This window comes from Stegastes partitus, unplaced genomic scaffold (assembly GCF_000690725.1).
Source record: "Stegastes partitus isolate 25-593 unplaced genomic scaffold, Stegastes_partitus-1.0.2 Scaffold246, whole genome shotgun sequence".
Taxonomy (NCBI): domain Eukaryota; kingdom Metazoa; phylum Chordata; class Actinopteri; family Pomacentridae; genus Stegastes; species Stegastes partitus.
In genome coordinates, this window is record NW_007577977.1 from 468,390 (window position 1) to 480,790 (window position 12,401).

Below are 12,401 nucleotides of genomic sequence, written 5' to 3' on the forward strand. Positions count from 1 at the left end.
AGAGGATTCCGCGTTAGCGTAGTATGTCCAAATCACAACCAATCACCGCAATTCCAGCACCGTTCACTGTCCTAACGCCCATTAAAGTCTCCTGGCCGCAAGTTTTGCGGCATGAACATCTAGGATACACAAGACACTCAAAACATTCACTTTCATTGTCTCCTGAACGGGCCACTGCGTCTATGCGCATTACCATGGATATGAATAAGACAGTGAGTTCAGTGAACCTCCTTCTCAATCAGCAGATCTGAATATAGCAGATTTCCTTTGGGTGATCAGCAGCATGAACAAAATTATGTGATGAATCATGTCAACACAGAGCGGCATCTCAGAGGGAGGTTTTCAACATCTCACCAAAAACTGAGAGCAAATAAAGTGCTCATTGAGTGTAAATTTGTACAAATATAATGTTGGTCATTCATAAATACAATGCTTAAAACAAAAACCCCAGCAGCTCCAGATGTGAGACTGGAATGCAAAAGTAAAATGACAAATCTGACAAACTTTTCTAGTGAAGGCATGGACACTTTGAGGCGTAACTGACTGCCTGCCAGCCTGAGCACTTGGTGTGAAGTTACACCGTTCTAAGTGGACTTAACTCCAGGAGTTCAATGTTCGGCCTACCTCATCATGAGGGTTTTGTAGACAGAATCTCGGAGCTGGAAGGCATGGTTACTGACGGCCAGGTTGTGCTCCAGTCTAAAGGGTTCCAGCACGACGCCATCTCGTACCGGGAAGGTAAGACGCAGGTCATCGCTGGGGTTTCCTGCAGCAGAAAACAGAGGTGTTGGGGTCTCCAATGCATCAGTGAACTAAAGCTCAAACTGGTGACTCAACAGACAGAATCTAGCACATGAAGCATGAAATGCTGCACCTAATTAAAAGCTCTTAATATTACTGTGTGGCCAAAATCTCATCTTCCAGATGCTACCTCAGAGGTTGCATCGTCCTTATGTATTTATTAACAACAACAAAAAACTTTACATTTTACATCATTGTTGTGTATTTTAATTTTTTATTAATTTTACTCAAAAGTTTTATTTCACCATGTTCTATTTTTTGGGTTTCTACTGTGCATCAGTCTCCCAATCCATATGCTAAATGTGGTGTGTTTGTCAGCCTGAGTTGTGGGTTGTGTCTCACCTGTGGAGGGCTGCTGGGTGTTGATGTTGGGTTTGGTGTCTGGTGGAAGGTAGGGGGGTTTGGTGTCCTGGCCTGGGGAAAGGTAGGGAGGTATGGAGGTCCCAGGTGTCATCGGCGGGGTGGGATTCCCTCCCATCGGTGAGCTGGGGTACCCAGGCATCACTCCCCCCCTCCCTGGCTGAGAGACGATGATGAGGACGAATGTTTAGAACCTTAAAATCTTCAAAGTGTGTGACAAGAAAAGCCCATCATCATGTTTCTGTGTTGTTACCAAACTGAAAGCACAAATGGCTTACCCCGTTCACTGCAGCCTGTGTGAAAGCATTGTATCCTCCAGTTCCTCCAGATGGCAGGCTGCCCTGACCATTGAAAGGCTCCGACTGGAGACCAAACACAAGAAACATGATACTCAGATAATTATACATCGATGTGGACACAAAGAAGGTCAGCACTGGTGCAGAAAATACAACTGTGTGGCTGTTATGTTTGCCTGAATTCCTTTTTATTTCTCCTGTTAATTTGATCAAAAATCTTTAAACAGTGACAAATTTTATTATTATTTAATCTCAAACAACCAGTTTCATGATTAGGTTCATGATATATCAAAAAATAGTGTGGAATCAAAAAAGCCCAAAGTCAATCACTTCTTGTGTCCACGAACACTCTAAAACCCCCAAATATTGATCAATTTGCTGATTATTGTTTTGATTATTTCTCTGAACCCCAAAATCTACTGCTGGATTTGACTTTTTTTTTTTTTTTTATTTCCTCCACTAGAGCATTTATCAGAGCAAGAAACTGTAAAATCATGTAGTATTTATATGTATGAAGTATTGTGAGATTTTCAACTTTTTTACGTTCTTTGAACTACTCATGTGATGAGTGATGATTGATCAGGAAACTCAGACTAAAATTGTGATATTTCATCAAAGTCATCTTATTCTACATGTCTCGTCTAAAAAATTGCCAAAAAAAACAAAAATAAAATTTTGCCTCTACTCTGTAATGATTTATGGCATTCATAACTGTTGTTACAGCACGTAAGACATTTTTTTTAGTTCTTTGGGTTCAGAGAGTTAATTTGCTTTAATTAACTCTCTACTTGTTCTGTCTTATCAGCACATCAGTCATCTGTGAAGCACTTTGAACTTTACGAAGCAGTATGAAATGTGCTATAAAATAAAATCCAGTTTGTTTGATTGACATTGACAAACCAATGTTCACTGGATTTTTCCAGGACTCGGTGTAAAACAAAGAACACAATTTGCAGTCTAAGTTAGCCACTGAACTCTGGAAGAGGTAATATTCAAAACTGATTGAACTGGAAGGTACTTTTTTGATACATGGATGATTTGTGTTGTCTATAAAGAGTCAGGAAATGCCGGGGGAAAAAAAAGGTCTTATTATTTCTGTTTAGTAAGTTCTATTTTTGCTCATATTCTCTACAGTAACTTCTGTTTTTAAAAGTCTTCTATGAATAAATCTTTACTTAAGCATGTTTGTAGGAGCTGGTCAGGCTCTAGTTTGTGATCACCTTATAATACTGTGGAGGATTGGGCTGTCCGGCTCCTGGGGGAAACTGTGCTGGATTGTGTGATCCGGATGAGTACTGCCCCATATGAGGCATCCGGCTGGAGGGGTAAGACGGCGAGGGAGCACATCTTTGCTGTGGACCAGTGGGGTACTGCAGAGGCTGGTTAGGGTACCCTGACATCCCACCAGAGCCGTACTGCTGCCCCGGAAAACCCTGGAAAAGATTAAGTTGGACTGAGATTTGAGATGTCCACGGGTATTTTAATGTCAAGTCTGATCCTTTCATTATTGGACTCCACTAAAGTCCACTCTACAAACCTATTTCACTGGAACACTGAGTAAGGTATAATGAGCCTCATATGTTGTTATATTTCAATATAAAGACAACGTAGAAGGAACTTCTAATTTTGCAGACATAATGACAATATTTAGTTACAAAGTTTTTGTGGTCCTTTAAATGAGTCCACATTACAATTTTGACATGTCAAAATAGCAAAGACAGTGAAAAATACAGTGTGTGAATTTGTCAAAAATCATTAAAAGTTAAGAAGCTGCAATCAAAGAATTTAGAAAAATAATTACTGAGAGCCTTTATTCTATTGTCAAAATAGTCCAAGATTAATTTAATAGTTAACAGGTAATTGATTAATTGTTGCAGCTCTATTTGTGTGCATCAAAAACATGTATATTTCATGCCTTGTCTTCTTAAGTAAAGAAAATAATCCAATATTAGGTCATTAAAGTATATTTTCATTTTAAACATGTGAGCAAACGTGCACTGACCTCCGAATGGAAAGGCCGTTTGAGCCCCTGCTGTCCGCCTGGATAGCCTCCGTGCTGAGGCATCCTCTGTGTCTGCACAGGGTGAGAGGGATACAAGCCTGCAGTAGAAGGAGGCGGCCCGGGCCTGGAAGGGACCATCCCACCAGGGTTCATCCCTGGAGGGCCGCGGGGGCCCGAGTGAGACAGGAACTGGGTGCTGTAAGAGGATGCTCCACCCATCTGGGAGGGAAAAGGAAGTACGACAGGACTTTGAAAACAAAGCTCAGTGCTTTTCCACAGTCTGGACAGTTGGTAGAGTGCAGTACAGTGTGTCAGAGAGGGAAATGCTGAAATGCTGTAGAAAAACCAACAGCGCTCTTATTCATCAGGAAAGTTTGTTTTTTCTTGTGGGAAAAAAAGCATCTTACAAGCTTTCTTAACTTACAAAACAAAAAAAAATTCTCCTATCTCCAAAAGGCTTGATGGATGAGCAGATCAGTTAGGAGTTGGGCAATTCAATGAAAAATGAATGAATGCCACCCACCTGATCCCCGGAGAATCAACTGATCTTTGTGTACAATAAGCGTAATTAATAAAGCCATGCAAAATTTTACCTTCATACTAACTTTCAGAGTTACAGGTTCGTCTCCATTTCACAGCCATAAGCTACATAGGAAAGGGACAAGATAAGATGTATAAGACATGCCCTTAAACTTATTCCATGATGACCTCTCTTCCCAACTTGTTATGTTACTTTTTTTTTTTACTCTTCTGAACTCCAAGCAGGTTCTGAGCTTTTTTTTTTTTTTTTTGTTGCTCCTATTGCATTTTTGCTCACTGGCTCATTTTATAGTGCAGTATACAGTCGTGCACCTCTATGAAAACAGCACAAACATGGAAGGAGGTAGAGAGAACTCAGAAATGTCTTCTGTGCCGTATGACACAGTTACAAAGCTATAAATCATAAAAATCTAAGTTGGATTTCTTTGATTAGTTTCCAAAAACATACAAACATGTGGTCACACCAGAGTCAGTTATGACTTCTCAGTTGTGCTGTAGGGTTTTATGTTTTTTAGAGGGCCTGATCAGCAAACACATTATTTTTGGACAAATTTAAATGAAGACATGTAGAAAAAACTAATTTTGATGAATTATCACAATTTTAAGCTTAGATTTGGTTAGTTTTCCCAATAGAACCACACATCATGCATGATTAGGCAGAAAGTTGAAAATCCTACAATTCTTTATATTTTTATACTTTCTAGTTCTTAACTTATTTGGATGGTGTTTTTTTTAAGTAAAGACTAGACAATGTCCACAAACATGCACATTAAATGGCTTGATGTTATACAGCCTGTATTTACTTTTCATTTCAGCTGGAAACAGTTTGCTGAGCTGCTACAGTGACTCATTATGCAGATAAGTAGTTTATAGAATAAATAGTCTGGCAAGAGAGAGCCGTGTCAAATTATGTGCTGTCTCTGGTGTTAATAAGAAGCATGTGTCATGGATCTGTGCAAGCAGCAGAAAACCAGCGTCTGCTTTGCACCCCTCCCACAGTTCTGAAACCAAACATCACGACTGCAAAACAGGGCCAGGATGTATAAAAGTTTGAAAAAAAAAAAAACACTCTTGAGAAATCTCCTAAACTTTTAGTTACGAGTTAGAAAACTCTTAGAAAGTAAGAAGCCTTGTATGAAAAAGTCACAAGAAACTTTTCGCAAAAAATAAGTTAAATTGTCCAGTGAGGATTTCATTTGTACTATCTAATGCTTGTATACTTCAATACACTGAAAGATCATAAAACTTTGCGCTGCACTGTCCTTAATAGAAAAATGAGTTTTAAAAAATGATAACGTGAGCCATTTTTAGTGATACTCATCTGTCTGCATAGGAGTGGTTTTGCTCAAAAGGATGCAGAAGATGACTCTTCACTGCACTGTGCACACTCCACTCTGCTCTGGGCTCAACTTAGAGGCTTTTTTAAAATATATTACTTGTTTTTGCATTTGTGCCTTTTTCGATAATTGCAAAGTAAATGTAGACAGGAAATGCTGTGATAGACGGGGGAATGACATGAAGCAAAGATGCAAAGGTCGACCAAGGAATCGATGTTGCGGTTATACTATATACATGAGCCCAATGCTGCTTTCAGGCTTTTTACTGTCAGTAGACTATCCAGATCTTCTATGATTTAATATCTTTTTACATCCAGATTTTCAGATTAGCCTTTATGTCAAGGAAAAAATATATTTTTCCATTATGAAAATGTTGTGTTTTTATATGTATTCACAATAAAATGCTGCGAGTAGTGATATATTTTTATAACTGTGTAGGAGAGACTGTGTGGAATCTGACGACATCAAAAACACGATGGTGGGATACTGTATGACTTAGAAATTGGGGAAAATATGGACTTAGTTCCTAAACAAGTAACTCAATTTTGAATTCACTTAAGTGTTCACATACAGTAGCCAAGGGAGGAAGGATAAGGGATGTGAGTTTGAATGTAAAGTGCATCCATCTGCCTCGAAGAGTCAACTCTGAGGCTGTCAGGGTGCCCTTAAACTATAACAATAAGCTCAAACTAGAGCTGCAATGGCCAATGAAGTGTTTTGTTTATAAGACTAGGTTACATTAAACTTTATTGAAATTTCACAGAGTACTAAGACAATTAAATGTGGTTCAGCATATGGCTAGAAGTGTAGAACAAGCAGCAGAAAGCGTTGTGGAATGTCAAATGTCTAAGTGAAATAGCTTTAAGAGCAGTACAGATGCTCTAATGCAAAACATATGAGTATCCAAGATGTATTATATATATAATACATGGATATATATACAGTATTATTAGGCATTTACAGAATAGAAAACACTTTCCTGTATTATATTATACTATACCATTTACACCTAACACAGTGGTCGCCAACCACTGGGCTGCGGACTGGTACCGGGCTGTGGGTCATTTGGTACTGGGCCGCACAGAAAGTAAAAAAGTTTTATTGTTTTATTTTTATTTCCAGTGCAGTCTATAGGGTGTTTTATTTTGAAAAATGACGAGCTCGTCTTCCCATCACTTCTGTCTGTGCTTGTTTCACACACTTGACTGTCTAACCGCTGCCGAAATGTATTAAAAAAAACGTCTCCGGAGAGCTTCTTTGGAAAGTGGGAGAGACTCAATGCCGAGACAGAAGAAAAAGTAAACACATATTTAACAAGTAATTTAATTCGTTTGTGAAACATTTTAATAGAAAAAAAATATTATTTTTTATTCTGTGTGTAATGACCGCTGACAGATCGCTGACCTAACAGATAAAACTGAAATGGTTTTTGAGAACTTTCTTTCTGCAAATAAATGAAAGTCAAATCAACTGAGGAATAATGACTCTTACACATGACGTTTCTCTGTTTTCTTAACACAGCATTAATCTCCTGTTTTACATGTCTTGTTTTTCACAGAAGTGGCCTTAATGCGTTTCAATAAACATGAGATTTAAGGTGATGTGTGTTGAATTACCACCAGTTTTTCTATTCAGTGGTCAATTCTAGTGCATGTATGGGAACACTTTGTGAGGCAAAATAAGCCTCATATGTTGGCAAATTTCAACATTAGCAACTTGTGACTTTGCACATATAAAGACAGTCTACACAGCCCTGTGTGCACCAGTTTTTGTTGTCCTACGATTGAGTGAACATCACCAAAACGATGTGTGAAAATAGTAAAAACCTATAACTTTGGCCTAATTGTGGCAAATCAATTGATGTCGACAAAAGACTGTATTTTTAAATCAGAAAAATTCAGTCTTTCATTGACATATGCTTACAGAAACTCTGGGGCCCCAGTACAACCAGCAAATGTTGCATTTAAAAAAAAAAAATTGGCCTGTGCTAAAGCTATTTGATGATTCTGATCTGCTGGAAACAATATTGTCTGCATTCTCACGACATTTCATAACTGTGCGTGTTATATTTCTGGAGATACTGAACTCTTAAAATGACTAAGGTAAGACATATTTTGAGGAGAAAATAAATAAACAAAAAAACGATAAGAAAACATAAAATTCTGCCAAAATATATTAAAACTTATAATTAAACAAAATGTGGGAGGGTGGAGCAGCGTATTTAGTCACCATTTTACTGATATTTCTGAAGATTTTAGATCATTAAAATGGCTTTCCAGATTAGATGTTTGATAAGAAGAAGATAAGGATACAAAAATTCCCAGCTCTAAAAACATTAAATTTTCAGAACTGTAAATATTTTACAAAACTTAGTTTTGGGTCCCAAAAAACAATCTAAATAAACGCTGAACCAAGTCTGAGATGATGGAGCAACATATTTCTTGAATTCTCTCTGAACTGACCACTAAATGTGAATATAAAGATAAGGAGAAACGACAGCATCAACAGTATGAACAGGATTAGTGGATATGAAATGCAAAATATATACAGTATTTAAACAGCATGAACGGTAAGGTGTGTGTTACAAAATGAAAAAAGTGAAAACCTCACAGTAACATTGCTTGTGGATATCTGGATTTGTTCAATCAACACTCCAAAGCTCAAAGATCATCACTTTATAATCATGTGTGACAAAGAAAAGCAGCAATGTCGAACATCTGAGGAGGTGGAGTTCAGAAAATATAAAATTCTTTAGAATGTTTAGAAATCGATAGACTGATTATTGCAGCTCTTGGTAAAACCAATGGTTGCACTGCGGCTATAAAGCTATAGCTATACAGCTTTCTCATTCTCTTTTGTTTAGGCTTGGTGTGTGTTTTCCCTCAGAGGTGTTTACCTGGCCATAGCTCAGTTCCTGGTTCTGTTTTTCTTGTATTGCTGCGACAGTTGCCGTAGCAGTGGCAGTTGCTGTGGCAGCGGCGGCAGCAACAGCGGCGGCAGCAGCTTGAGTGAAGTCTGAGGGAGGCCGAACGCCCATGCCGGCACCTCCACTGTTACCAGAGTAACTGCAGGGAGAGGGGGAAGACAGGGAGATGAGTGGGCAGCGAACTTGGTGAACCAAGCGTACGAGTGTGTGAGGTTCCGTCACCAGCGTGAGTCAGAGCGGTGGGCGAGAGCAGCCACGCTGACATATGCTGATGTAAAACCCCACAGAAGCAGCACGCACGGTGACAGCATGCAATAAACAGCACAGTGCTGCGCAGAAATATACAAGACTGTTCAATCACCAGTCATTTGTTTTTATGTTTTCATTTTCTTTCATTATGAGCCAGACACGAGCATTAATGTTCCATGGAAAAGTCACCAATTTCTGTAAATTGCTCCTCTGTTGTTTGGTTCACAGAAAAAGGTCAAAACGTGGAACATTATTCCCACTGAGGCGTCGGTTTTAATGTGTGATTAACACAGTGGTGGAGAAATAACTCAGATCTCTTGCTTCGGCAAATGTATCACATCACAAAAAACACTCGACCACAAGCAAAAGCCCTGCACTGAAGATGTTAATTTACCCTCTGAACTCCCAGCAGTTGTTTTGTGCTCGTGTCACATTTAACTCGCTGTGGGTTCACTTTCACTGTAATATAAAGTCCTGTACCTCTATAGAGCACAATTATGGCTAGAAGTTAAAGGAAGAAATGTCTTTAGTGCTGTCAGCACAGTTACAATACCATTATTCATTTAAAAAAAAAAAAAAAAAGAAAAAGTTAAATTTTTTGGACTATTTGTTTAACAGACAATTGTCAAGCATGTTTTAAAGTGTCTGCACGTGTTACAAATGCTAGAAAACATGGTGATCCTACATACTACAGATATCTAACTATTTACATTTTTATTAATATTGCTATTTTAATTATTTATTATTATTATTAATAATAATAATAATAATAATAATAATAATAATAATAATAATAATAATAATAATAATAATAATAATAATAACCTTACTGTCAACACAGCCTGCAGTTCACCTGAAAAGTCTGAATTTTTGTCAAATGACTGTTGGTTGTAGCAGGTTTCAGGTTTTTCAGAAGCACAGATTTTTTTTTTCTTTTTTTTCTTTTTACAGAATACAGGTTAGAGTAAACAATGCATTTTTTGGCCACTTTATACTGAGACTTGCAGAGGTAAGGGATTTTTCCAGAATTTTTACAAGTTTAGATTTGGTTGATTTTACTGACCTAATTGCACACTATGACACTATGAACTACAACCACAATTGCATCATAAATTCAAGGACCATTAAAAAGTTAACCATATGATGATTCTTTCTTGTTTTACAGTTTCTGGCTGATAAATAGTATCATTTTGGAAGTTTTTAAAAGACAACATGCCCTTTAAACCCACCAGTGTGTTTAACAGTTTTAGTACAATCCATTTATTTGATAGTTTTGTGACTTGTGTCTCCTTCTGTTTGTACTGTCTTTCACAATATTACCTGTTCTCCTTTCATTTATTACCTTTTAGTGTTGTAGCAGTCAATTCTTCTTAAGTATGTTTTCTCTATTTTTTTGTGTGTGTCTTTATATTTTGGTGCCCATTAGTCTCATAATTCAAATTTTCCCTCTTGTGTCTGTTACTTGAATGACAGTTACCACATAACTAATGCTTGACAGATTGTGTATGACTGATTCTATAAAATCAACTGAAGCCTGTATGAGCATGATGCGACTGGATCTCATTAAAACTGTGACATAAAGGATTTATCTAAATTCTTCCCTCAATCAAGCAAAAACGAATGGGATTAAATAACTGGAGATTGGCCAGATGGAAGCACAAAGGGAAAAAAATGGCACTCAGAGGAAAAGTCTGTTGTAAGAAAAAGAACCCCAGTCAATCGAACGGTAATTTACGACAACACTGACACGTAAAGAGCTTTCAAACCAAATTAATTCCAGTTTCTTGTTGTTATCCCTGAGGAATCTGCAAGAAAGTCATGTAACATGCTGTTAAAGGTGTTTGGAGATAAAAGTTGACAAGAAGACAGAAGCTGTAAACTAGCCCTCTCTGATAATGCCTTCATTATTCTGTCAACATCATAACATTAATCAGAAGTGAGGGAGGGAATCAATGTTACAAGGAAATGCAGTGAAAGGTCGCCTCTAGTCATGCAATAAGACATTTAAAATGAGTTTGCGTGGATAATAAACTGTGTCATACATTTACCACAAACAAATGCCCTTTCGCATGTGAAAGTTCTTCAAAGCACACCAACTATGCCTCATCTCACTGAAACATTCAGGATCTTGGAATATGTCAATATTGCTCATATGTTAATGTCTTTAAATTTATTATGAAATATGCCTGTAACGGAGAAGTATTTTGACACAACTCATGGCTAGAAGATGAGTCTGGCATCAAATGCAGATAAAAAAATTATACCTTTCATTTGATGTGACTTGATTTGACCAACCACCCATGTCTCATGGTGACAGGACCCTTGAAAGTTTTATCCAAAATGCACTTTTTAAAGATTTCCCAATTGAATTCAGAAAACAGATGACAAATCCATTGTATCAATGCTTGGTTCTTTTACTCTATGACAGGGACATTAAACAGGTGCATTGTTCTAAAAAAGCTATTATATATCCCATGATGGTGATAAATAAAATCATGCTAAACAAATAAGAGTCTGAATTCTGTCTTTAGATTGTGACACCTGGAGTGGATGCAATATTGATTTGGTTGCAGAATTTACCAGAGCACAGATGTGCTTTCCAGCCCTGAAAATGCAATGTGTCTATCTCCTGTACTGATTAAATTAAGGGTCTTTAAAATGCTGGAAAAAGTAATGCATATTATAAAGTGCAAATTTCGAGCCTGTACTTCAGTGACACCAGATTTGCAATTATTGTTACTTTTATTAGGGATTATTCAGTTCAAACTATCCTTTGGCTGTTAAGATTGTAAAAATACCTATTGCAATTTCCTAAAGCTTGGATGTAACAATATTAAATTGATTATGATTGTTAAAAACAAAACAAAAACAAAACAAACACTTTACAGTTTAAAACACTTGCTGTTATAAACACTAAAATTTCAGCATGAGAAAAGCAGCATACTTTCCACCATAGGCGGAGGCTGGGTTGTAGGCAGTGCTGGGACGTCCGTACATGACTGGTTGGCCGTAGCCTTTAGAGACGGCGTCTCCATACGACTGCTGGCCCATGAACTGGGAGCCCATGCCAGCAGGCATGCCAGGGCTGCCACTGGGCATCATGTGACCGCCAGAGCTCTCACCAGGGCCCATGGGTGCACCAAACACCTACACAGAAACAGAGAGCAGTTACTACTGTGAACACTCATATAGGCCATGATGTTGTAAGTTCACACAGAAAGTTAAACTGGGCTGATATTAAACTCCTAATAACTTCAAGTCAGATCAAACATGCATCACTTTTTGTTTGAGACTTTACAGAATTTATCAAAGTTTTGAGAAATACACTCACTGTGAAGATCACTCCTCCTCACAGTGAAGTGTAGGTGTTACCTTTGAGAGCAGCTCGATGTGTTTATTTATAAATTCACAGTGAAGATAAATATTCTAACAGCCAGGTGGATTTAGCTCATTGATAAATTTATTGGTCAGATATAAACAAAAAGGGAATAAAACAAACAAACAAATCTGTTCCAGGCTCCGCCCTGATGCCCCTAGAATCAAATGATTTTTATGTACAATAGCTTTGGTATATTTACTGAAGCCACACTGAGTGAAATTTGTGCAGTATCGAACTTCCTAAATCTAAGGATTTAATGCTTATCTTCTAAACACTTTTCAATATTGGACTGTTTGTCAGGAAAAACAAGACATTTTTAGACTTGTGTTTGGGAGACTGCTGCATAGCTACACTGTAGAAGTGAGTGTCACCACGAAGGAAAAATACAAAAATATATATATACATTGAGTGTGTACTTTTTGCTTCATGAAAATGCAGAAATTTAGATAAAATCAACTACAACATGACATTCAATAAGGCAGAATATAACAACAATGATTTGTGTTTTTTT

The 12,401-nt window shown here is 37.5% G+C and overlaps 1 protein-coding gene across 2 annotated transcripts in view; it reads right to left on the reverse strand.

Moving 5' to 3' along the window:
- LOC103357312 (zinc finger, MIZ-type containing 2) overlaps positions 1-12,401 on the reverse strand; it is a 50,237-nt gene that overhangs the window by 19,175 nt on the left and 18,661 nt on the right. For both annotated transcript variants that reach the window (XM_008281814.1, XM_008281815.1), the window contains exons 4-10: positions 11,456-11,658; positions 8,233-8,401; positions 3,460-3,678; positions 2,678-2,890; positions 1,440-1,523; positions 1,144-1,321; positions 625-766 (exon numbers count right to left, since the gene is read on the reverse strand). In XM_008281814.1, the coding sequence (XP_008280036.1) occupies positions 625-766; positions 1,144-1,321; positions 1,440-1,523; positions 2,678-2,890; positions 3,460-3,678; positions 8,233-8,401; positions 11,456-11,658 (1,208 nt within the window). The remainder of the gene's footprint in view (positions 1-624; positions 767-1,143; positions 1,322-1,439; positions 1,524-2,677; positions 2,891-3,459; positions 3,679-8,232; positions 8,402-11,455; positions 11,659-12,401) is intronic.